This window comes from Malaya genurostris, chromosome 2, assembly GCF_030247185.1.
Source record: "Malaya genurostris strain Urasoe2022 chromosome 2, Malgen_1.1, whole genome shotgun sequence".
NCBI lineage: Eukaryota > Metazoa > Arthropoda > Insecta > Diptera > Culicidae > Malaya > Malaya genurostris.
The window spans coordinates 305196802-305223919 of record NC_080571.1 but is presented as its reverse complement, the minus strand read 5'-3'; the positions used below and the strand labels follow the sequence as shown (position 1 = coordinate 305223919).

At 38.7% G+C, this 27118-nt stretch overlaps 1 protein-coding gene across 2 annotated transcripts; it reads left to right on the top strand.

The window, feature by feature from the left end:
- Nucleotides 1-951: 951 nt before the first annotated feature.
- On the top strand, nucleotides 952-15277 carry LOC131430930 (mucin-5AC). 2 transcript variants are annotated; one of them, XM_058596221.1, is made up of 4 exons: nucleotides 952-2747; nucleotides 11959-12102; nucleotides 12313-12558; nucleotides 12624-15277. In XM_058596221.1, the coding sequence occupies exons 1-4, from the start codon at nucleotides 2022-2024 to the stop codon at nucleotides 14304-14306; spliced, it is 2799 nt and encodes a 932-aa protein (XP_058452204.1). In that variant the 5' UTR covers nucleotides 952-2021; the 3' UTR covers nucleotides 14307-15277. The 2 variants fall into 2 exon arrangements, with proteins under 2 accessions (XP_058452204.1, XP_058452203.1); XM_058596220.1 differs by having other exon boundaries at nucleotides 11959-12114.
- The last annotated feature ends 11841 nt before the right edge of the window (nucleotides 15278-27118 follow it).

Below are 27118 nucleotides of genomic sequence, written 5' to 3'. Positions count from 1 at the left end.
CAGTTTATAAATAGATTTTTTTTGTTTGTTCACCGCTCCATCTCGTTTATATAGAGTTTAAAAACGTTTGTTGGAGATTCGATTTGGTTTGTTTTAGATTTATTGAATAAAAGTGGCTAGTTGCCAAGTGTAAAGATGATTGTTTGAGATTTCTCTTCGAATTTTTTAAGTTTGTTTCTAAACAGTACCACTGGACCGTCAATGATGAATATTGCTGTAATATTCAAACTTTTTAGCACAGAGAACAGACATCCAAGTAGAGATTTCAATTTGTGTAAGAAATTTAACGGTTGTTTTAAAAAGCAATCACCAAGTTGCAATTCTCCTGTAGAGCTTCGAGCAACTCAGTAATTCCTTATGCGCTCTTGCATTCAAGCTTTCATACAATGGCAATTTATGTGTGCGGTAAAGGACACTTAATAAACAAGTAGTTTGTAATATCAAATTTTTTGTTAGTCATTCTTCTTTATTGCTTTGGATTTTGCAAAATGATGCTGGCCACAGTTTCATGACGTCATAGCAGGAGGCTGATCAGAATATCATCACCACGATAACGAAATTAAGATATTACTCGATTTGGAATGCTCGAATGTTTGTTTACCAAACTCTGAGCGCTCTGATTGCCCACCAAATGCTCCAGATGTTGGCTACGATAGCGCTTGCTGCAGCGCCCTATCCTTGTCACCGAGCTGGAGCTGATGGAATCCGAATGTGTTTGGACCGTTTCAATTAATACTCTGATATCATATTTTTTCGACTGGGCTACTGTCATACGTCAGAATTAAAAGTCACCGCGCTGTCAACGCAGCGTTATGCGAGTGCCGACAGAGCTGCACGTTATTATTGTCCCAAGATAATTTGAAATTACCTGGAGCTCTTCAAGCTAGCTGTAGAAGTTCACCGTTGTTGTTCAAGATCTTGACCCGTACCAGAAAGTATCAAAACCAAGAGAAGAAGAGAACGAAAAGAAGCGTAAGAGCAGCAGTAGTAGTAAAAGGAAGGAAAATTATATTGCCCTAGACGTACCTTGGTGCGATTCACCGTTGTCGTCGTCGATTTTCCATTGTGTAGTGGAAAATATTTTTGCGGAATTCGGAAGAATCTGGTTCAATAATCTGAACGAAGAAATTTTAAACCGTCGATTGCCTATATCGTGGTTTTCAGTGCGTGTGTGAAGCCGAGAGTGTTTTCCCGTTTTTTTTTCTACCATCTTCCTCTCACTGGTGTATGATGGTGGCGCAGGAAGTGTAAATCTTTGCCAGCAGCAGCAAATGGAAAAGCGTCGCGGGTTGCATGATTTTTGCTAATGTAGTCGCGAAAAAAGATACTTTTGTGGGTATAATTCCGTGCGAAAAGTGCAACTGAATGTAGAAAAGAAAACTCCTTTATCGGGAGTTTGTGTAATTTTTTTCTTTTTCTCTGCTGTCGAACATTGGTTGAAGCAGTAGTAGCATCGGTTGGAGGAGGACCAGCAGAAATTTTCTGACTGACAGTAGAGAAAGACCAAGAAAAAGAGTTTGTGGAGCACCCCTCAGAAAAACAAGAAGAGTCAGCCAGCAAAGCAGAACAAAAAGAAAACAGATAAAACGACGATCCTCTAGGACGGATTGGAATAAGGAGAAAAAGTATATTTTGCATTCATCTGTTTTGAGCCGCTGGCTATTTTCGAAAAAAAAAAGAATTGATTAATTCTGCTAATTGACGTTTCATTCATTAGACATACAGCAAATTCTAAAACTGAAGAAAGAATAATAAGAATTGGTTTCTTGCAACTTTACTCCTTTGTGAGTAAGTTTGTCTGCACTCGAATGTATTTATGTAGGCCACTAGTCCTTATGCGACGAGCAGTAAATGCAAATACAAACAGTAGCCGCTGATTCAAGAATTCAATATCCGAAGAAACTGTCTATCAGCTTCAACATCGATATTCTTGGAAAACAGTCATCATTTGGCGGCCATAGCAATAACAGCAACAGATACAAGCCCTTCTGGCCCGGTTGTCATCAAATGTGCTGCTGGAAATGATTAATACAAAGGACGAAGTCGTAAACTGGTTCAAAGAGTTAAAGAGCTACAACCGGATAGATACGATGTGCACCTTGCTCAACATGTGCCTTCCATTCGAGCTACGCTTCCTGGGAACGTGTCTAGAGGAACTTGGTAGACGCGATGCTCAGGAGCTCCGCGGTATCGAACTGCGGGTGAACAATCCTTTAGAATTTATATCGGACATCGCTTCCTGTCAAAGCGGAGAACCCACGGATCGGAAAAATCGTCGTAAAATGGCTCTTTTCCTAGCGTTGATCAGGGCTTGTAATCATACATGCGTTAATGAATTATTCAAAACGCTTGAAGGTTGGGGAACGCGGGATTTCGCCCGACTTTTTGACGAAGACGTATTGCAGGAATTGCTGTTGGTCTATACGATGGCTACGAATCATCCGGTTTTTTCATTTGAGCAACGCATGAGATGTGGCGACATATTTAACAAACTGAAGACTTGTGAACTAAAGCCGTCGAGTCAACATGAATCGGATAATATATCAAACGCGACTCCCCCTCCTAGTGCAGGAACTCCACTGGGAATGCCTCCGCCACTTCAGCAGCCACAGCAACATTCGGTTACGCCCCAACAACAACAAATGCAATTGCAAATGCCTATTCCAAACCAACAGACGGGGCCTTTGCCACCGCCTCAGCAAACGACAATTCCGATCCCGGGTTTTCCGCAACCTACAATAGCTCAGGTATGTCGAAAATACTAATGTTAAGTTTTTCTCTATGCTATCTATTTCGAGTAATTTGTGTGGAATCGATATTCTCTATTAGCTAGTACAATCAGCTGTCATAATACTTTAGTATCAATGTGCTCTTGTACGTATGCAGAATTTGATCGATCCTTATTGACAAAAAAAAATTAGTATTCGTGTAGGATATGTGACTGTCCCGAATTGACGCAACTACGTATCCCGATTTTTTATTTACTTTTGAGTCTGTGTATGAGGATATTCTATCGTTTCTCACCAAATGTAAGGAGAGGGATTCATCGTTCTTCCTGGAGAGTCCGCCTACTCCTTCTACACATTCGTCTCTGATAGTGAAGGCTTGTGTACCATCTTTAGCGTCTTAGAATTAGAACACGCGGAAAAGACACTGCTTGATATTAATTAATATTTTTATCATCTGCAATTGGAAATACATGGTTTTATCATTTGAATCGAAACGTAGAACAATTTACGATCAGTATGTGGAAAAATATTACTAATTGAAACAATATTGACTGAGTTGTTCAAAATCTTACTACATTTACATAAGTTTATTTGATTTTTTATTTTGCACCCCCAATCAAACATACAACAGATTTTGGAAGCATTGGATGATTACGATAATTTACTAGTTGAGGTGAAAAGATTATTAATTAAGTTATTTAAGTCTTCGACTCATCAGTGTATAGTAACATAAACTGAAGCACAGTGATTATAGAAGAAATCCCGAACGTAAATAAGTTACAGTGTTACAAGTAACCGGTTTGGACTAAGTGCACGTGACTGCTTTTAATTTATTCATTTTGACATTTCGTTGTCACTGCACGTTTATTTCCGCAAAAATTCCAAAACTCGTACCTAGAGGACTACTACCGGTCCGATCAGAAGTTTTGTGTAGATAGTGAACTTTGTGCGACGACGATCTTCGTTTGTCCGAAGCGGCCTGCGAAATCTAAGATAAACACGATTCACTGATAAGATCCGTTTCTGATTTTCTCTATTCACCGTCAAATTGTACTCGTAGTGGTTGGCTGACATATTCTTTCGAAGTCATGTACTTTGTCTTTTATGCATTGATGTCAAGTTCGATCCGTCGAGGTTCAACTTCAAGCCCGATGTATGTTTCATTCATCTTCTCAAAGTTGGGTGCAATAATGTCAATGTCATCAACGGAAACAAGTAGCTGAGAGTAGCGTACAAAAATCGAATTTAGAATCATTGCATGGCTAGTATGACTACGATCCTACTGACACCTTGAATCCTTCGAGGTCGAGGCTCGAACATACGAAAACTGGTTTGTAAGACCAGCGCCCTATACGTTGAACAGCCAATCCAGGCTAACACTCTACGAGATTCAATGAGACACGAGTTTATCCTCGATGCTCGAGCAACGCACATCACTTGGTTCGTCATAGCCTTGACCAACCGTATCAGCCGTTTCGATCGATTGTTTCGCAGACTGATTTCAAATTGATGAACATGTGCTGTTTGGAGTCATTGAATTCGCCGCATTTGTTCAACACATGGTCAGTTGCTGGACGTTTGCCTGCGAATACTGTCTGATATATTCCCACGAATTCGTTCGCAATCGGTAAAAGTCGTCGGCGTAATATTTGGATGCTGAAAACCAGTTTATCACTTTTCGCAAGTGGAACACGCGATTCCTTCCATCCACTCTACTAGTACAATCTCGGTAAATTCCAGTTTGTTTTTTAAGCATGATCCCTAATTATATTCTCGACTTTCAAATATTGAACTCATTCCGGTACTGATAGGTATCACCTGAAATTGGACAGAGAATTTCTTGATAATCAGTTAGGCCCAAATGTAGATCTGCTAAGGAATAACAGACTCTGTCAGCTTAGAACGAAATCAATCTTCAGTTCAGCAACGCCATCGCACGGCATCACATTCAACATATCATGTCAATTGTATGGGTGCGCAGTACTGCTATTTTGGCGCACACGAATTTGACATTTCTTCTCCCCTACTCCTATGTACGAGATTCGATGCGGACTCGCCTGAGGGCGCCATGCTCGTAATAAAGGATGTTGCCAATGATTTGTTCGGGAAATGTGAGATCTGGATATCTTGTTAATATGATGTCTTTGGGAATAGGTAGGGTTATTAGTCAAACACTTGTTGCTCCTAGTGGTCTCATGTACAACTGGAACAGTTGCAGTTGGAACTGTTATATGCTTATCGTTAAAAAAAACTGGAATATCTCAAGTTTAATCACTTACACTGATTAGATGATAATAGTGGTATGAGATCAAGAACGAACGTATAGAAATAGAGAGATAATAGATTATAACCGATTCATCTAGTTTTAGTTAGCAATCGATCTCCTGCAAATACACTTGGTGTTAGCATGTACAAATTTATACGGTGTATTCTTTGCTTCAAATAAAAATTTGCTAATTCAGTACGACGATTCCGATTTTCCTATATTTGTTCTGCACTGTACATCCCGATTTGGGGAAACTATCAATTCTGTATAAAATGTTCATTACGACTTAAGTAACAAAAGTAAACAAACCGAGATTTTTATTGCATTTTGTTAGGAATGTCCTAATACACGCACTACTCGAACACCGTTTCTCAATTCACTATAGATTCACTAAAAAATCTGTCAACACATTTGACGTATGTCGAAATCAATGAAAAATAATCATTAATGCTACTTACGTCAATTGGCAATGTTTTGACCAATGTACCAAAGCATAAACAAAAGTGTATGCGCGGACATACGACAAAATAGTTTTCCACGAAAAAGCCGATCTAGTGTGATATTATGAAAGTGCGACTTACTGTAGAGCTGGAGATATTCAATGGAATCGAGTTGCTACTAAGCTTGTTGAAAAATACGCTGATTAATTTGGAAAGAAACTGATTTGTTTCCAATCGTAGAAACCGTTATGAATCTTCGTCAAACAAAAGCGAAAATTATCAAACCACACTAAAAACGAGTCGACTGTCATTTTTCCACTTGATATGCAAAACTAGCTCTTACTAATGTTTTCGAGCAAAACTGGCTTTCACACAAGTACGAGTGACCAAACGACGAATGAACACTGTGACTATCGCAAAACGACGTAACTAACAGAAGCAAAACGACTTATGTGTCAAGTCAACCAGGAAAAAACGACCTATCATACTGTCCAATGTACATGATCAAATTACAAAACGACGTAAGTGTCGTTTTTGCCTAAAAGTTATCTTTGTAGTTGAAAATTGTGAATTAGTCACTATGATACGTTGCACACATACAAATTGGACGATTTAGTAAAGAGATGAAGTTGTTTCAATTATTCATTTTTAAATAGGATTTAAAATTGTGCGATTATTTTTCAACATCGCTTTTCTCGGTTCAGCTGAAATGTTACATACGTCGTTTTGAACATTTTATGCAGAATTAGAATTGTGAAGTGGATGTATAAACGGGATTGAAGGCGTAAGACAAAGTTAGCTGTGGGAAAAGTAGCGGAATATGCTATCAGACTGATAGACAACATCAGAAATGGAATATCGTACCATCCCGGAAGGGCTCAAGGAATTTCGCTCAGCACACGAATCACAAGAATACATAATTAATGTTTCGGATTCTAGGTGCTTGGATTCAGCATACGGTCAATCATCATACAGATCATTGGGCATAAGGTTAATTGGCATACATGTCATTAGGCATAATGTCTTTCGGTATACACGCCATAAGCATAATCGGCCTTATCCCAAACGACTGTTATCCCGAGTAGAGTGTGAGATTAAAAAGAAAACTCAATTTGATGTTTTGCTGTTCGTATATATCGATTACTTAATTTGTTATCGGTTTGGTCGTTTTAACGGTTAAAAGATCAAAATTGAAAGCAAAAAAAATGCTGTGTGATATCAAACTGGAAACTAGTTTTGCTCTCAGTGAAAGCACATTGAAAACTTAATATGATGTAGATTTTCTCGAAATGACACTTCACGATCATAATCTAAAAATAGAACAGCCAAAAAAGGTCCAGGATAGTATACATTTAGGCGATATTACTTGCAAGCAAGAAAAAAGGTTTTATGCAATCTCCATATTAGTCGCAAGCAAGAAAAAAGATTTCATGCAATCTCCACACTACCGCGGAGAGAATCCGGTCTCGAGCTTAGGTGTTTTGGAATGTGAACTTTTGACGATTGCTATGGACTGTAAGCGCTAGCTATCAGGAGATGGAAAATGTTCGGTTATATGACAAGCAGTGTTGTTTCACAAAGTTGTATACAGGTAGTATCTGTCAATGCACACTCGTTGCGTCGCTTCCAGTGTGGCTATTTGAGTACAGTATAAAAATGTTCTCTTTGTCCTTCTCATATCCAAAGCTGTAGCATTCAAACATTCTAACATCAAATTGAGTTATCTACTTGATCGCATATAACTTGCACATGTAATCACTTTGAAATACGAATTTAGAGGCTCTGAAGACCGAACATTTTACAGTGAAGTCTTCTACAACACAGGGAACGTGAATTAGGAATCCGGCAAAAAGGTATCCCAGATCATTTATTTTTTCGACTAATTGGGACAATGAACGATTATCTCGCTTCTGACCACAGATAGAATCTCTTCAGTTCTTGTGTAGACTCATAATTTACGATCATTTGATGCAGAATTAGTCCTGTGAATAGGAATAAGAATTGTTTTGAAGAGGTTCTTCGACACAGTTTGTGGACTACTTAGGAATATACAAATTAAACATATATTTTCTTGGTGGCTCCTCTAAGCCACTAAAGTAGTATTAAGAATTAGCTCTAGGTTCTGAAATCTGAGACATTCAATATTCGATGTTCGAAACTTCGTAAACAATGATTTTTTTCATACTGTTGGATATAAAGTTATGGACATTTTCAGAACGAGTTTGGCGAGTAGATTATTTTCGTCATCCAGGTCCCTGATTTCTGGAATGAATTTCGCAACGTCGGATGATAACAAATATCGAAACATTTTTTAAAACTGAACGCAAAAATTGTTACATGATCGGATATTTAACGTATCTAGAAGGAAATAGATGACGTCAAATATATTTCTCATATCAAATTCAGAAATAAGCTACTTCTACGGCAGACGATCAACGAGATGGGAATGCCAAAGCCACTATTCAGATTGACCTGCTTCAGACAAACGTGGTACCGATGATCGCCAATTTATCTAATGCCTCACAGACGTGTGGTTTGACACCAATATTCTGGTGGTTAAAAAGAAAGAGCATTATTTGCGTAAAAGTTAAAAAAAATAATGAAAAAAATCGTTTCTTCGCGGTTATGGTTGCGGTCAACTGCAGGATCTCGGCAGGATGTCAAAGCATTTTTGTTAAAGGCAACAAAGGACTGAAGGAATAATTCTTCCATTGAAACTTAACTTTGCATTTTGTGCTGCCATTTGAAATTTGCTCAATTTCAGTGGATTCACTAAGTTGTTGATATTATTATTTTCATTTTTTGAGTTTCACAAAACTTTTGCCTTTAAACAGCAAAATGATAATACAATGTGATATTATTTGAAGATTTGATGAGTCGATATCATATTAGGATTTCAATCTGATGTTGCTATCATAATCAAATATCAATTTGTTCTAATTTTGATGTTAGACTTTACTCGGGATTCCAAACGGCTTTGCTGCCAAAACCAAAAAAATAATTACAGAACCGAATGAAACACTATTTTTGATAGCTGTACATGTATTTACGCTTCAAACTGGAATAATTCATTGTTATTATAATATGCCAGAATAATTACTTCAACCAGTACTTACAAAATAGTGTAATTAAATCAAACTGACGGCAAGAGCATCATTGGCATAAAGAATCCAATAACCCATCTAATTGTACAAAAATCAATTATATTCGTATTACATCAGACTACGATCACTGCTTGCTCGAAGTTACTTCCTCCTTGCTGTCCGAAATGTCAGTGTTCGTTTCCTTGCTCAACCGTGTTGCCAATCGTGTTGTCTCCGCGGCAACACTACTTAAAAAATGGAAAGTTGAAGTCGAACCCAAATGATACTCGATTGAACGATCTTTGCAAACCAGTACCGTTAATTCCATAGTTCGTGCGGCGTAGCTGTAGTCGATGAAAAGCGTTACGGAGAGTACGAGGACGAACATTAATGTGAACCTCACGGAGCAAAGCGAAACAGTCAATCCTATCTTTCGAAACATTTGATATCATCGAAGCAGGCCACAGCTCCCGTCGTACTTGTAGTGAGTGAATAATCAACAATCCATGACTTTTATAGCTTAGCAGTTGATGAGGATTATTTCAAGGCAATCGACGAAGAACAGATCGAACGAATCTACGTTGTACCGATTCCATTCTATGAGCTCCATTGAGGTATAGAGGGTTCCAAATTACTGAGTAAAATTCTATAGTAGAACGAACGAGTGAACAGTGTAGGAACTTTAGACAATACATATTAGTAAAGTGCTTAGCCATCCTCATACCGAATCCGAAGCACCGAGAAGAATCCAAGATCGTTGACGCAGTTCTATCTGGTAATCTTGAATCCTTCAAGACAGTACTCGAATTTAATTGTAATGTCAAAACTAAGCACAGCTTCTTTGAAAAAGTTTGTATTAGCTTGGATGTCTGTTCTCTGTGGTATAATCGATGTACTGCTTGCAATGATTAAAAATCGGTGTCAGTATTACTTTTTCAAACAGTGTAAGAAAAGGAAAACAACGGTAGTTTTTCATATCTCCTTTATCGTCTTCCTTGCAAACTAGGAACTTAAACTGAGCTTTCTATAAATCGAAATAAGCGGCTTTATGCTAAATGATATGTATGTTAATTGACCGTATGCCAAACAACCGTACGCCTAATAGCTGTCGGCGGAACGGGGTGTAACCCTTGTATGCATCAGAAAACTTATTGGCTCCTCGAATAAATGTTCCAACAATGTCCGATATGGAAGTATCGAAGCTTCTTAAATCACAAATTAATTCATAAATTAAGTTGTTAACCAAAATCCACAGGTACTGCTGAACTTAGACTAAAACTAAACTCTTAAAAGCTATTGTAGATCGAACAAGGACTTTTCTTTAAACTGGCTATCGATTTTTGTCATGGCACATAATTTAACACGTTGACTGCCAACCTACGAGATAACTCGTATATTCTGGTCGTATGAGAATGGTCGTGGCAGTCAACGTGTTAACTAAAAATCTATTATCAGAATATCTCACTTCTTCGATCGCATCAACTATTTTTTTTTTGGTTTATTTGTCGCATTTATTTGTTTATTTGTCGCATACAGCCCTACGGGTACTCTATGATCGTTCAGCTTTTTCCTTGATCTTTCAGCTTTTTCCAGGAATGTGAAGAAGCAGCAGAATCACGATTAAATTTATCGCTTCTCGGGTGAGGTGAACGGCGCAAAATACAAATCCACGAATAGTCTTCTTCGCCTTCGAACCGCGCGGAGTGGAAAGCGGTTCAAAACCAGGCCTGGTTGCATGAAGGGGCTTTGTTCAAAAAGTTAATTGAACTGTCGACTACTAATTGGGACTGAATTAGGGTTGAATTTGACAAAATATGGTAACAGAGGTATTTTGGCGACTTCATATATTTTGACCCACCTAACAAACTTTATGGATTTAATCGATTCTAAGTAACCCATGTTGCATCAATTTGAAGCTAATCAGATTAAATTAGCTATTGCTGAAGGGGTTTTCAAAGATAGTACAACATTGGGTGGATATTTTTACAAAGTGGGCAAAAAAATCAATCTTAAAGTGGGCCAAAATACCTGTTACCCTATACGGTTGTTCATAGATATTGCACATTTATGGCAAGTTTGCATTAAGAAAGCTGAATTTTACAACAGATGAGCTTTCAGATTGCAGATATAGAGCTACAAGAATTGTCGGTGCTCAAAAATTGGCTATTGTACTGCCATTATTAGTGCTTACAGGTTACCTGGGATATGTTTCGATGCGTAGAAATATTTCCTAAAGCCGGAGTAAAAAAAAGATATAAAAAAAATTACAAGCAGTAAGTGTTATGATAAATCTATTTGAAATTGGTCGAGCTTCAGGCCACTATTTCTACGGTTTTATTTTCAAATTATCAATTTGTACCCTTTTATAGAAAATAAAGACGTAGTCCTATGACAAAAAAATTTCTGCCCGATAAAACTATGAAAGCAGGTGGATCTATTATTATCTGATTTTTTATTTCACTTTTATTGAGTACAATTTCAAACTGACCTTCTCTTCCATTCTAAGGACTTTGTAGTTGATGGACAGACAAATCCTATTTGTAGTAAAGCGAATCAGAAACTTCAAATTCAAATGAAACATAATAACGCTTAACGCGTTATGCCGACAGTTTCATGTCAAACTTCATATTCTATCTTGTGAATCGACAGTATCCTGATCTTTATCTTGTATGTTCTCAAAGTACGATATACGAATACTAAAGGTTATTGGCTTTGTGCTTCAAATAATAAATTCTCGTCGATTCTTCTGTTTCACTTTAATGGGTAAATAATGCTTCGAACACAAGCCACTGAAAATGAGTCATATTCATGTGCTCTCGCGTATGGTGAATTTTGAATTCGGCCCAAGATACGGCTACTGTACCATCAAATGGTGGTGGTAGTAGTGATGGTGAGATTATTATTGCTTGCATCCGCAATCGAAAGCTGTCGAGCGCAAAGCATAGTGACACTTACGCGTTGCTGTTGGAGCACCGGTAACATTCTTCACTGCGTATTGCACGAATTCCATTCGATTACATTTGAATACCCCAATGACCTCTGATGTCTAGGCCGAGGACGTCTGAAAACAATACTATCGCGAAAAATAGCCCAATCGTGGCTACAGTTTAGCCCCATTAGAATTGGCAACAAAGAAATGTTTTTTGAAATAAAAATTAAGACGTCCTAAGGTGTGCGCTGCTCACATATTCGAAAGCACTGAATGGTTAATATGATCAGTTGCTTTTTGCGTTTCCATTCATAACTATATGCATTTCCTCTGACATGCAAAGACTTATAGTGGAACTGTGCGTTAGTTATGCTACGACGTACGAGTATTGAACATTTGCTGTGATTAAGGCGTGTCAGTGTTGCATTTTTTTTCGTATTAATGATCATATTTTGTAGTCATAGTCATAGGCTCGCTAAGATACTGAGTAATATTAATTGGTATATTTTAGATGATCACTGGTGATGGTAGCATGCCTGCACATATGACAGTAGAAGGCCTCCAGCAGATGCAAATGCAGATACCTCAGGACTTCACAATGCCACCACCTTCGACCGGGCCACCTCATTGGACGCTTCGCAATCCTATGTTCCAGGTGGGACTAGATGTGAGTGCACCTCATGCTACTTACTTTTCCAGTACTTCCCGTAGTTTTCCATCAACCGTGATTCAAATTCATCCTGATTTCACGGCCACCACAACCAACACTGTCTTCAATTCTCCTATCAGTTCTATCTCGCCACTATGTTTTGGTTCTGGTTGGATAAGATTGTGAAATACGCTACACGGTGCTATTTTTTTGCAGACTTCTTTTCCCCCTCCATCATCATCGCCCCATTTGAGCAATCCATCGTCACCGATCCATAGTCGTACGGCGAGTCCGACGAGGATTCCTGCGAGCAGTGTGCAGCATCGAATCAGCCGAAATCAGCAACCGACCCCAGTGGAGCAGCAGCAAACGCAACGGCAACATCAACATCATCACCAGCAGGACCATCGAGATAGGGATGTACAGCAACAATCGCAACAATCATTGAAATCAGTTGATGAGGTGAGTTTCATCGATTACACAGAAATGGGTTGTTCGCCAATGTTAACGTCGAATGTTTATTCTAGTCGGTGCTGGTAGGGGTGGACCAATCAATGGCATTAACTCAGCTTCAGCAATTGCGAAACGGATATCGCCCCAGTCACAACACGCTGCCACGACAGTCGAACAAGCAGAGTTATGTAAACCAGATTCAGTTCCATCATCAACAACAGCAGCAGGCTCATCAACAGCAGCAGCAGCAGCAGCAGCAGCAGCAGCAGCAGCAGCAACAACAGCAACATCAGCAATCTAGTTTTCACGGCAGTACTGGCTTGGGATTGTCCTACACGTTGAATAATATAAGTCTGATTGATCTGACGCAAAAGTCTAGTAGCGATTCTGGTAGCTCAACTGGGGAAATTTCTCCACCGGAGACTCCTGGTTTGCATGTGGCACCATCGAACAATATAGGCGGACTTGCTCGAAGTAGATCGTCGAATATGGGCAGGATTAATGGGCGTCCGGATAAGCAGCAACAATTAGGCAGTTCTGTGATATATACTCAAACAGCAGCACAGCAGCAAGCTTCTGTTCAGTCCCAGCAGCAGTTCGTCGGCGGTAGTAACGATATAATGGTAACATCCGCTACACAAAATTTAATTAGTAATTGTAATAATAATAATAACAATACTATGAATAATAGCAATGGAAATAACAATTGCGTAGTGTCAAGCGCTGTATTAATAGGAGCTCCGACGCCAACGGTTGGTGGCACGAACTTAGTTCTGAGCTCGCAACCACAGTTCACTGCTCCTTATCCACCATATCATACGGCGCATTTGGCTGCAACACGACCTGCCCTCTTGTCAGCCCACGCTGCGACAGCACTTCCGCCGGGCACTGCATTCCGACCTCCAGTGTATCCAACGATGCAGCACAACGGAGAGATTATTTATCCGTATACGGCCCAGGTCGCAACCGTTGGTGGAGGTGCAACCATAACATTTCTGCCTCCATCTGCCGCAGCGCCGGTAGCTACTAGCACCCAGACTCTACAAACAATCCGGTCAGTAGCATCGTCGCAGCAACCACCCCAACAGCAGATTCAGTCACCACATTCGCAACCCCCGCTAATACAGCAAAAGGTGCCCCCGGCTTACACACCTCCTGCAGCCGTTGGAGCTGCGCCTTCTCAGCTTCCTCCAAGTGCTACAACTCCGACGGGGATGTATTCAGCTATGTCCTGCTTTAATTGTGGTTCTCAGAAACACACTGGACTGGACTGCCAAGAAGCTTCTATGGAGGACGTGACGCGGAACTCAGTTTATAAGTTGGACTACAACGCGGCGATTGCAGCCGCCGCGGCCGCTGCCGCATCGGTGTCGGGGTCGTCCCAGCCAAACAGCGTTACGCTAGCAGCGTCAGTAACTGCACCTTCGTCGTCATCACCGCCCTCGTCCGCTTTGGTGTCGTCTCTGCCATCTGCAGTGTTGTCTTCTGGCGTGTCTCTGGTGTCGTCGTCCTCGTCATCTTCGTCATCTTCTTCTTCATCATCTTCGTCCTCTTCTTCGTTAGCTTCCTCCTCGGTTGCGTCATCAACAACGGCACTGCCGCTACCGCCAACACCACACCAACAACCGCAGCACGGACCTAACCTTATTAGTAGTAGTAGTAGTAACAATAGCTCGCTAGACGCCCCCACATCTGTATCAACACAAACGATAAATAATCAAACGGATAGCAGTAGTAGTAGTACTATTAGTAAGTGATTATCAATCTAAACTAAACCTTAAAAAAGAATGAAAAAAAAAACATATTCTATAAGAAGGAAAAATAATTTAATGGTAACTAGTGAGTATACTCTCCAAAAAAAGGATAACAATCTAAACAGCTATAGACAACAAAAACACACAACTCTGAGCTAATCAGAACTAATGACTTAGAAGAGTGAATGCAAAATTAGAAACAAAGAAATTGTTTTATTGCTGCGATTATTATCCAAAACAACATAGTGATAAAACTGGGTTTACGAGAGAAAGAGAGAAAAAAGACCAATTGTTGGTTTTGAAGGCGTGCTCCTACCAAGGATTGGAAGCGATTGAGTTTCATCGGTTGGCAATGGTTCAGTTCCCAAAAACAGTAACTTAATTGCCGTCGAGTGCCATTTTTATATATATATATTTTTTAACTGGGGACGCAGATGCGAACAAAAATGAATGCATAGTGAGCATTGATATTAGATATTCAAGAACTACACGAGAACGAAAAAACAACAACAAAACAATACAGACATGTAATAATAAATCTTTGAAGCAAAGCTTTCCGCAAATTATGGGTGACAAATGAAAGAGATCGAAGTAGGAGCACGGCAATCAAGAGAAATCTTATTGATTAAGATCAATCAAGCATTAATTAAACCAGGTCTTAAAGTGTTTTTGTGTTCTGCTAGGACAAACCCAATAACTCAGAATATTTATTTTGCTTTGCCCTTTTATTTTATAGTTTGTCAATATTGCTATCGCTGCAGTAGTTTTTTTTTCTGTTTCGTATAGTATCAGTTTTTAAGATTACTACTTATTATTAATACGCTATAAGGACTCTGCTCTGCGGGCAGGTAAAAAAAAAAGATTGTAGAAGATCAAGTTCAGCATAAATCGAAGCATACTTTTTTTAATTGTTTATTTAAAAATAGTTATGATTTAATGTAATACAGTGTAAATGTACTTGTTGATACGGTTAAGTATATGTTTTCGTTTCACTTTGTTCGATCCTTCCTTTCTCTCCAAGTTCGATGGTGTTGCAGTTGAAGTCCGGAATTGTTTCACTTTATTGTAATATGTTTGAAGCACTATCTGATCTGTGTTATTTGAATTAAAACTGAATTGGTTTTATGTTCGAATGATTTTACTTGTAGAAAATTCCCATAGAATTTATTTTTGTCTGCTCTTCTTAGTTTTAAAAATGTCATCCAATCGGTCATAGCCTAAAGATTAGAGATGGGCAAAACAGTTCATTTCTAAGAACCGTTCAGTGATGCAGAGTTCTTTTGAAAGAACTAGTTCTCCTGAGCCGTTCGTTCTTTTCATAGTTGGTGGCCCTTAATACCGTTCTCACTTCTACTTTCACTTACATGTCACTTCACTTGATTTTCCCTATTACCAGTATCACGCCTAGTGAAGTGATCAGTATAGTGGAACTAATTTTTTCAACGAAGTGTTGATGGCGTGATGTTCATAATGACATCAAGTTCACCCAAATAAGAACTTTTGTCTGCGAAGCGACTTTCGTACTAAGTACCTAAATTCACTTCATTCGATTTTCACTGTGAAGTTATACCGATAATAAAGGTCACAATCATTTCACTTGGTTTTCACCGTGATACCGGTAATAAGGGCCAGTTTTGTTAGATTAAGCGTGCAAAAAAAAGGTCCCTGCACTTTCACTGTCACTTCCACTTTGAACTGAGGAACTACCGTTCTCGAAAAAAAGAACTATTGCTCATTGATTCTTTCACAAGAACTAGTTCTTTTGAACCGTTCGCGAGCGAGTTGCCAGTCTCTACTAAAGATGTAGTAGTTGGTGTTTATAAATCAAACTTCAAAACTGCGAATCGAACGTACCGCAGGTTGCTTCTTTGCTTGATTGAGGGCAGCATTACATCATGGAGTTAATTTCATCCGAATTAATAGTATCTGTGCAATAGCAGATAGCTCCTGAAAATCGTTGTTTCGATAATCCGCCTTAACGGATAAAAAAAATGAAACATTTTACAATTTTTCATTTACTGGGAAAGGAAATAAAGGTGCAACCCATAATTTTAGTATTATGAGTCAAGTAACCCAACTTTTATTGAAAATTTAGTTGGTTTGGATTTTACATCATATGTTTTTCATAGTAATGAAATAAGTTTCATTTTCTAAGGTTATAAAATTTTGAACGAATATTTTAGGTCGGTTTCCAGTTAGCCATACTTGCGATCTGTCCAAATTTTGCCCAAAAACGATTCTACGATTGATTTGGATTAGATCATCAGATTTACTGATATGGTTCTAGGGACGGAAAATTTCTGTTTTAATTTTCTGCATGAATTTTTATGCTTCTAAAATGCATGCATAAAAATGCCTGCGCATTTAACACAACCCCAGTAGCTAGAGGAAAAAAGTACACCCGTTTCTCACTAGAAGTGCTGTCACTCACCCCTATTCTGTACGTCGATCGATTCGAAATATTCCGATCGAATGTGCAATTTCTATTCTGCAGTCCGTTCGACTTGGGTATGAACTCGAATATCATTCGTTCTAGCTGTTAAATTTTCGAACGTTACTCGATCGACTTGCGGTTTAGAATCGTTCTGATTTGCAAAATTCGAACTCGAACGAAAGTGTAGATTCGTTCGTATCACAAATCCGTCGGATTGCAGACAAGTGAGTGTCTTCGTACAGTGTGAAATCTAGGTTTACTTGATTCATGCCATTAGTTAGAGTGAGATTTGCTATCTCTGTTGGATGCCTTTGTTCGAAGGGTAAGATGAAAAAATTGGTGCATTCGCTTCGAGTTCTCGTGTCGCTAAAACAGCAGTATTGCACATTTGTCGAACTAGTTTTCCTGTGATATTTACCCCGATTCTGTATTTCGTTCGAATCACAAGACATGACGTTGTTTATGATCTTTATCGTTCCGTTTTCATTAATGGCGTAGTTTCTACTTGTCAAGTGCAAAATCACAGCTTCAAAAGATACAAGCTATTCAAAATAACATCTTTTATTATAAAATCCTGTGGTATTGAATTGCTTTTGTTGAATTTAACTATTCTGTTTCAACAGATTTTACAACCGATTCTTAGTGCACAAAACTATCGCATGGTAAGGCTACGATCCCACTATAAATCCTTGCACATCTGGGCACGAACATTCGACAATTTGAATTTGATTTGGCATACACGCTTCGAAACCTTTGAAAGGATATTGGCATCCGTGCGTGGAACTGTGCCGGTTCTGAACCAGAACAGACCTTTAAAGGTTACCGTTCCGTGCGACTTTGCACGGAAGAATTGCCATTGTATGCATGCTAGAACGCAAGTGCCTTAAAAACAATTGCTGGGTTTGTGTTCGAAGCGTCTCTAACAGCAAATTGTTATTGATGTCATTTTTGTTTAAGAACCATGGAACTGGCCTAGAGTAGTTGCTTCAAACAAACAATTTACACGAAACTGAGTTGGGTTCGCACTTAGCAATGGGGATATCGTCGAACCCGATATAAGAATCAGGTTCGAAACTGACACGAATTTCAGTTCAATGAACGTTAATAGATTCGAAAATGGCTTCAATAAAATAAAATAAACAGTTTAATAGCAATTAGAGCGTAAATTGGGTTAGGTTTGAAAATGACATTAGCGCTAACTTTGGAAAACATCAATTAAATTTCCATTGATGTCTATTCTCTGTGGTGTATGTAATTACATAACAAAAAGATCAAGATCTCAGAAATGGTTTATGCAATGATTTTATTAGTTTTTAATCGAAGATATCATATTACTAATGACAAACAAATCATAAACAACAGACTTTTTTGCGAGCATGAAATTCCCAGTTGAATTAGCATCAAAGTTCGAATATTCCCTTAAAGTCTATTCGCACTACGCCGGGGTTATCCGCGAGACGTTTTTTCCTCATCGGCGATTTCCCGGTTAGTTCCAGATTGGCCGTCCCGGCATAGTACGAAAAAAAATTTATTCTTGTTTACGTCCGTAACGACCCTACGACGAACGGAGACTTTAGAACGAATGCGAAAAAACTATTCTTGTTTTTCGCTCGAATGAATTCAAAGCGACTCGTTTGCAACAAAATATTCAAATATCAGTAACCTTCTTCAAATAAATGCTAAGCCAAGATAAAAGTTTAGTTTAGAACGATACGTGTATTCAAATCATTCGTAAGAACGAAAAGTCTCATTCTCGTTTACAGACGAATAAACGTAATGCCGTGGTGTGGATTCGTCAGTTTAATGTTGCGAATTAATCTTTTGAATACATTGAAAACATTTTAACCAACAAAAAACAAAAAAAATATATAATATGTATATATATATATATATATATATATATATATATATATATATATATATATATATATATATATATATATATATATATATATATATATATATATATATATATATATATATATATATATATATATATATATATATATATATATATATATATTTTTTTTTTTGCCTTTCTCATATAGAAAGGTTATGCAATCACTTGAAAAACCGACCAGTGAAAATTGCCATTCGACTCAGTTCATCGAGCTGAGCAATGTCTGTGTGTGTGTGTGTGTGTGTGTGTGTGTGTGTGTGTGTGTGTGTGTGTGTGTGTGTGTGTGTGTGTGTGTGTGTGTGTGTGTGTGTGTGTGTGTGTGTGTGTGTGTGTGTGTGTGTGTGTGTGTGTGTGTGTGTGTGTGTGTGTGTGTGTGTGTGTGTGTGTGTGTGTGTGTGTGTGTGTGTGTGTGTGTGTGTGTGTGTGTGTGTGTGTGTGTGTGTGTGTGTGTGTGTGTGTGTATGTATGTGTGTGTGAGTGTGTGTGTGTATGTATGTGTGTGTGTGTGTGTGTGTGTGTGTGTGTGTGTGTGTGTGTGTGTGTGTGTATGTGTCAAATAATCTCACTAGGTTTTCTCGGAGATGGCTGAACCGATTTTGACAAACTAGGATTCAAATGAAAGGTCTCGTGGTCCCATACGGAATTCCTGAATTTCATCCGGATCCGACTTCCGGTTCCGGAATTATAGGGTAAAGTGTGTTCAATATTGTGCACCGTCACTTAAACCGGTGAAACAAAAAACGTAAAAAAATTTCTAAACTGGTCTCAAAACTACACAAATCGATAGTCATTATCAGTAGGCAACTAAACAAACCGATTCCGGCTATCCTGGTTTCCGGTATTCGGTTCCGGAAGTACCGGAAATAGTGGTCATATATACCAAAATGGATCTCACTCTCTTTTCTTAGCGATGGTTTGACCGATTTCCACAAACTTAGATTCAAATGAAAGGTCTTCCGGTCCTATACGGAATTCCTGAATTTCATCCGGATCCGACTTCCGGTTCCGGAATTATAGGGTAAAGTGTGTTCAATATTGTACACCGTCACTTAAACCGGCGAAACAAAAAACCTGTCTTAATCCACCTAGTGGTGTAATGATGCCTTTCTCATGTACATATAATATTGTGGTATTCTATTCAAAAATTTTCTCTTCGATTTTTGAAAGAAACCAAGTGATTGTTTATGCATAACATACAGAATAAAACAGTGCTTTGATTGCGTAAGCCATCCTTAAGAGAACGAAATGGGTTCACTATTATATGCACTTCCGGCACCGGAACCCGAGAACCGGTATAGACAAAGTCGGTTCGTACGGCAACCAACTAACATGACACACAAACTCTTCTAGTACGCACTCTATAACTCCGGATTCGGAAGTCGGATCCGGATGAAATTCAGGAATTCCGTATGGGACCAGAAGACCTTTCATTTGAATCTAAGTTTGTGAAAATCGGTCAAACCATCGCTGAGAAAAGTGAGTGAGAACCATTTTGGTATATATGACCACTATTTCCGGTACTTCCGGAGCCGGATACCGGGAGCCAGGATAGCCGGAATCGGTTTGTTTAGTTGCCTACTGATAATGACTATCGATTTGTGTAGTTTTGAGACCAGTTTAGAAAAATTTTCACGTTTTTTGCTTCGCCGGTTAAAGTGACGGTGTACAATATTGAACACACTTTACCCTATAATTTCGGAACCGGAAGTCGAATCCGGATGAAATTCAGGAATTCCGTATGGGACCGGGAGACCTTTCATTTGAATCTAAGTTTGTGAAAATCGGTCAAACCATCGCTGAGAAAAGTGAGTGAGATCCATTTTGGTATATATGACCACTATTTCCGGTACTTCCGGAACCGGATACCAGGAACCAGGATAGCCGGAATCGGTTTGATTAGTTGCCTACTGATAATGACTATCGATTTGTGTAGTTTTGAGACCAGTTTAGAAAAATTTTCACGTTTTTTGCTTCGCCGGTTAAAGTGACGGTGTACAATATTGAACACACTTTACCCTATAATTTCGGAACCGGAAGTCGGATCCGGATGAAATTCAGGAATTCCGTATGGGACCGGGAGACCTTTCATTTGAATCTAAGTTTGTGAAAATCGGTCAAACCATCGCTGAGAAAAGTGAGTGAGATCCATTTTGGTATATATGACCACTATTTCCGGTACTTCCGGAACCGGATACCAGGAACCAGGATAGCCGGAATCGGTTTGATTAGTTGCCTACTGATAATGACTATCGATTTGTGTAGTTTTGAGACCAGTTTAGAACATTTTTTACGTTTTTTGTTTCGCCGGTTTAAGTGACGGTGTACAATATTGAACACACTTTACCCTATAATTTCGGAACCGGAAGTCGGATCCGGATGAAATTCAGGAATTCCGTATGGGACCGGGAGACCTTTCATTTGAATCTAAGTTTGTGAAAATCGGTCAAACCATCGCTGAGAAAAGTGAGTGAGATCCATTTTGGTATATATGACCACTATTTCTGGTACTTCCGGAACTGGATACCAGGAACCAGGATAGCCGGAATCGGTTTGATTAGTTGCCTACTGATAATGACTATCGATTTGTGTAGTTTTGAGACCAGTTTAGAAAATTTTTTACGTTTTTTGCTTCGCCGGTTTAAGTGACGGTGTACAATATTGAACACACTTTACCCTATAATTCCGGAACCGGAAGTCGGATCCGGATGAAATTCAGGAATTTCGTATGGGACCACGAGACCTTTCATTTGAATCTAAGTTTGTGGAAATCGGTCAAACCATCGCTGAGAAAAGTGAGTGAGATCCATTTTGGTATATATGACCACTATTTCCGGTACTTCCGGAACCGGATACCGGGAACCAGGATAGCCGGAATCGGTTTGTTTAGTTGCCTAATGATAATAACTATCGATTTGTGTAGTTTTGAGACCAGTTTAGAAAAATTTTCACGTTTTTTGCTTCGCCGGTTTAAGTGATGGTGTACAATATTGAACACACTTTACCCTAGAATTCCGGAACCGGAAGTCGGATCCGGATGAAATTCAGGAATTCCGTATGGGACCACGAGACCTTTCATTTGAATCTGAGTTTGTGGAAATCGGTCAAACCATCCCTGAGAAAAGTGAGTGAGAACCATTTTGGTATATATGACCACTATTTCCGGTACTTCCGGAACCGGATACCGGGAACCAGGATAGCCGGAATCGGTTTGTTTAGTTGCCTACTGATAATGACTATCGATTTGTGTAGTTTTGAGACTAGTTTAGAAAAATTTTCACGTTTTTTGTTTCGCCGGTTTATGTGACGGTGTACAATATTGAACACACTTTACTCTATAATTCCGGAACCGGAAGTCGGATCCGGATGAAATTCAGGAATTCCGTATGGGACCACGAGACCTTTCATTTGAATCCTAGTTTGTCAAAATCGGTTCAGCCATCTCCGAGAAAACCTAGTGAGATTATTTGACACATACACACACACACACACACACACACACACATACACACATACATACACACACACACACAGACATTGCTCAGCTCGATGAACTGAGTCGAATGGTATATGACACTTGGCCCTCCGGGCCAATTTTCACTAGTCGGTTTTTCAAGTGATTGCATAACCTTTCTATATGAGAAAGGCAAAACGTAAAAAAATTTCTAAACTGGTCTCAAAACTACACAAATCGCTAGTCATTATCAGTAGGCAACTAAACAAACCGATTCCGGCTATCCTGGTTCCCGGTATTCGGTTCCGGAAGTACCGGAAATAGTGGTCATATATACCAAAATGGATCTCACTCACTTTTCTCAGCGATGGTTTGACCGATTTCCACAAACTTAGATTCAAATGAAAGGTCTTCCGGTCGTTTACGGAATTCCTGAATTTCATCCGGATCCGACTTCCGGTTCCGGAATTATAGGGTAAAGTGTGTTCAATATTGTACACCGTCACTTAAACCAGCGAAACAAAAAACGTAAAAAATTTTCTAAACTGGTCTCAAAACTACACAAATCGATAGTCATTATCAGTAGGCAACTAAACAAACCGATTCCGGCTATCCTGGTTCCCGTTATCCGATACCGGAAGTACCGGAAATAGTGGTCATATATACCAAAATGGATCTCACTCACTTTTCTCAGCGATGGTTTGACCGATTTCCACAAACTTAGATTCAAATGAAAGGTCTTCCGGTCGTATACGGAATTCCTGAATTTCATCCGGATCCGACTTTCGGTTCCGGGATTATAGGGTAAAGTGTGTTCAATATTGTACACCGTCACTTAAACCAGCTAAACAAAAAACGTAAAAAATTTTCTAAACTGGTCTCAAAACTACACAAATCGATAGTCATTATCAGTAGGCAACTAAACAAACCAATTCCGGCTATCCTGGTTCCCGGTATCCGGCACCGGAAGTACCGGAAATAGTGGTCATATATACCAAAATGGATCTCACTCACTTTCGAGAAGAGTTTGTGTGTCATGTTAGTTGGTGGCCGTACGAACCGACTTCGATTATACCGATTTTCGGGTAGTGAACCCATTTCGTTCTCTTAAGGATGGCTTACGCAATCAGAGCACTGTTTTATTCTGTATGTTATGCATAAGCAATCACTTGGTTTCTTTCAAAAATCGAAGAGAAAATTTGAATAGAATACCACAATATTATATGTACATGAGAAAGGCATCATTACACCACTAGGTGGATTGAAACAGGTTTTTTTTTTGTTTCACCGCTTCAAGTGACGGTATCCAATTTTTAACACGCTTCACCATATAATTCCGGAACCGGAAGTCGCATCCGGATAAAATTTAGAAGTTTTATATGGGACAATGAGACCTTTCATTTGAATCTAAGTTTGTTGAAATCGGTCTCGCCTTCTCTGAGTAGTAAGTAATTAGAAATAAGATTTTTTCACTAATCACCTTGTAACTCCGGAACTGGAAGTCGGATCAAAATAAAATTCAGGAACTTTGTATAGGACAATTATACCTTTCATTTGAATCAAAGTTTGTGAGAATCGGTTTAGTCGTTTCTGAGAAAAGTAAGTGCACTTATTTTCATATTTTTGCATATATCACACTGTAATTCCGGAACCAGAAGTCGGATTCGAATAAAATCAGGTGCTTTGCGTGGGGTTCCAAGACCTTTCATTTAAATCTAAGTTCATGAAAATCGGTTAAGCCATCTCCGAGAAAAGTGAGTGCAAAAAAATGTTACACACACACATTTTTGAGCTCTTTGAAAAATTAGAAATGCTTACAGTGAATGGATGGATTAATTAAAAGTTTTGTGAATGTAGCGGGTATGGACACGCAACATAAATTGATCATGCCTCCTCCTACACTGATGAAAGTACACACTACAGACTAATGTGAAGTGAAATTTAAATTTGATGTTCTTTTTCATATCAAACTTGAAATTCAACATTTAGTTCATGTGTTCATGTTCTACACTCAGCTAAAGAACGTTTTTCCATCGAATGTAACATGATGTTCATCCCGATTCTGAATTTCGTTCGAATCGGATTATTTCGATCGAATGCGAAATTTTGCATTCTGAATCTCGATCGAGTTTTAGTTTTCCATACAAAATCATCAGTGGATCGAGTTACAGAATTCAAATTTTGACACATCTTTCTCTATCTATATGTAGAACAAAGATATATTCAATTTATATACGATATGGAAGAATTTGTTTCCAATTTAATCGGTGTGTCACAAAAAAAAAATCAGCCGCTGAAAGCTCGAAGAATCAGCTTCATGAACCCATGGTTAACACTAACACCAGTCGGGTCGGTATCAGGAAGAGTGGTTTGGCATTTCTCTGACATGTCCAACTCAATGGTTGAATATTTAGATCTTCAATGAACTACTACTACTGGATCGCCAAGAAACTACAAGAAATAAAAAAAAAACGAATCACCTTTTTATGGATTGAGTCATATCCGACCCTGTCAGCTTGGAGCGAAATCAGTCTTCAACTCAGCAACGCCATCGCACGGCATCACATTAAACATATCAGGTCAATTGTATGGATGCGCACGAATTTGACATTTCTCTCCCCTACACGCTGTTTGAACATAACTCATGATTTGAGTTGCGATTACTCAATTTCATAAACTGGAACAATATGTCAAAATTTGGGTAAAATTTACTTCGGCCATGAGTTCTCTCACATTTATTCATACATTAGAGTAGGCGTTGAGTGTTAAAACATTCGAGTGAAAAAGAAAGAAGAATGACTTTAACTAGGGATTCCATATACATAAACATAAACGAAGAGGAATTTCTTTATTTTGAGTGCAAGGCACTCAAATTTTGAGTTAAACTAACTCAAATTTAAAATTTTAACAGCTTCGACCCTTAACTCAAAAATGAAAGTATAGGCGGCAATGAAAGTTTAGAGTACTTGCACTTTTTATGAGTTTGCGTGGTGTGTTACTCAATGTTGAGTTATGTTCAATGAGGGTGTCCTTCTATGTACGAGATTCGATGCGGATTCGCCTGAGGGCACCATGCTCGCAAAAAGGATGTTGCCAATTTGTTCGGGAAATTTGAGAGCTGGATATCATATTGATATGATGTCTTTGGTCATATGTGAATTTACGTTGCCTGTAAATTTCATAATTACTCGTATTTTGACCGTTTTTAAGTCATTATTAACTAGAAATTAACTAGATATAATGAAACAGTCGAAATAACGTTTCTGTATTGCGACGTTATATACACAACGAAAGCGTAGTGGCATGATAGTTATATAGTCGAATTATACCTTATGATCAAAAAAGAACCGGAATTTTATTAAAAACGCAAAATTTCAATTTTTAATAAATTTCTTTATTATCGCCTTCAAAGTACTCTCCTCCTGCGGCAATACACGCATGCCAACGCTTGATCCAATTTTCCATACAAGTTTTATAGGCCGCCGAAGGTATGGCCTTTAGTTCACGCAGCGAATTCTCTTTTATGGTCTCAAAACACGTTCTCCGCAATGGCAAGACACGATTCACCAAAGTCCTTTTCTAACATTTTCAACGTTTCGGAACACTTAAATCCATCTGCAACACAAAATTTGATGCACGCACGTTGTTCTAAATTTTCATCCATTATAAAAATCGCCACACGAAAATTTTTCAACTTCTTTGTATAGACGCCAAACAAAAACTAATCGTACGATATGCGTCAAAATTTGACAGAATGTGTATAAAAGTGTTGCCAACGTTGAGAGAATAAAAGTTTACCGATTGGACAAGCGCGGGAATTTTAAAATGAAAATTCCGGTTCTTTTTTGATCATAAGGTATAATTGGAATTGTAACTATTTGACTAACAGTCTAAACAGAAAATATAGTATTATTGAAAGCATTCATTTAAAGATTTGTCTCAATCTTGTTCAGAAGTATAGCCGCCTTTAGCTAGTTTTAAATATTATCAGCAGAGATGACATTTCATCAGAGTGATACACGCTAGAGTCAGATTTTTGCCACACCGAGGATGCAAAAAACGAAGCACCGCACAAAGAGGAAAGCGCACTTCTTCTCAGTGTCGAATAGGCAGCATTTGAGTGTGTGCTTGTGGTTAAAGCAGCTGGCGCGAGTGAAACACATTCTCTTCGCATGAATCGCTCACACGCGCTCTCGTCTAAATACACCCAAGTGACCACTGGCGCGTGATGGTGAGCGAACTCTTCTGTGAACTTCAATTAATAGAGAGTAGATCTGGCCTTGCTATGAAAAATTTGCAAGGAAAACCGAAAATTTTACGATAAATTGTTTTATTTTGCTGATTTTGCGTGTCCACGCTTCATCTACGAAAACCATACAGCAGAGTGCTCACCGGCGTGTACACCTCTGTGAAAGTATCTGCATCCACCTCAGAGAATTTATTAGCTAATGCTCTAGCACTTTGGTGCGATTCAGTGGAAGAGGTAAAAGGAAATAAACAAACGCACTCATGATGCGTGCACACTGTATACAACAGTGGTGTATAAATGTGAAAGAGAAGAGCTCTCGTTGAAGTTGTCAGTGCGAGGGGAGAAATTTTGCTTGCTCTTCGTCACACAGAGGAAAGAAAGATACGAAAAAGTTATTGCAGATAAAATACTCGAACTCGTGGCTTCCTCGTATCCGGGGAAATCGTTTTGCCGATTTAACTACGCTGCATGTGAAACACATGTAGAGAAACAAGCTGAGTATGCATTCATAGTTATATTCATATGTCTTTTCCAATCAGTTTTCTTCATTTGATACTGATCAAATTTACTTTTATTTTTGCAGTTATAGCTGGTTTGTTTATTTTTGCCTTTCTCATATAGAAAGGTTATGCAATCACTTGAAAAACCGACTAGTGAAAATTGGCCCGGAGGGCCAAGTGTCATATACCATTCGACTCAGTTCATCGAGCTGAGCAATGTCTGTGTGTGTGTGTGTGTATGTATGTGTGTGTGTGTGTGTGTATGTGTCAAATAATCTCAC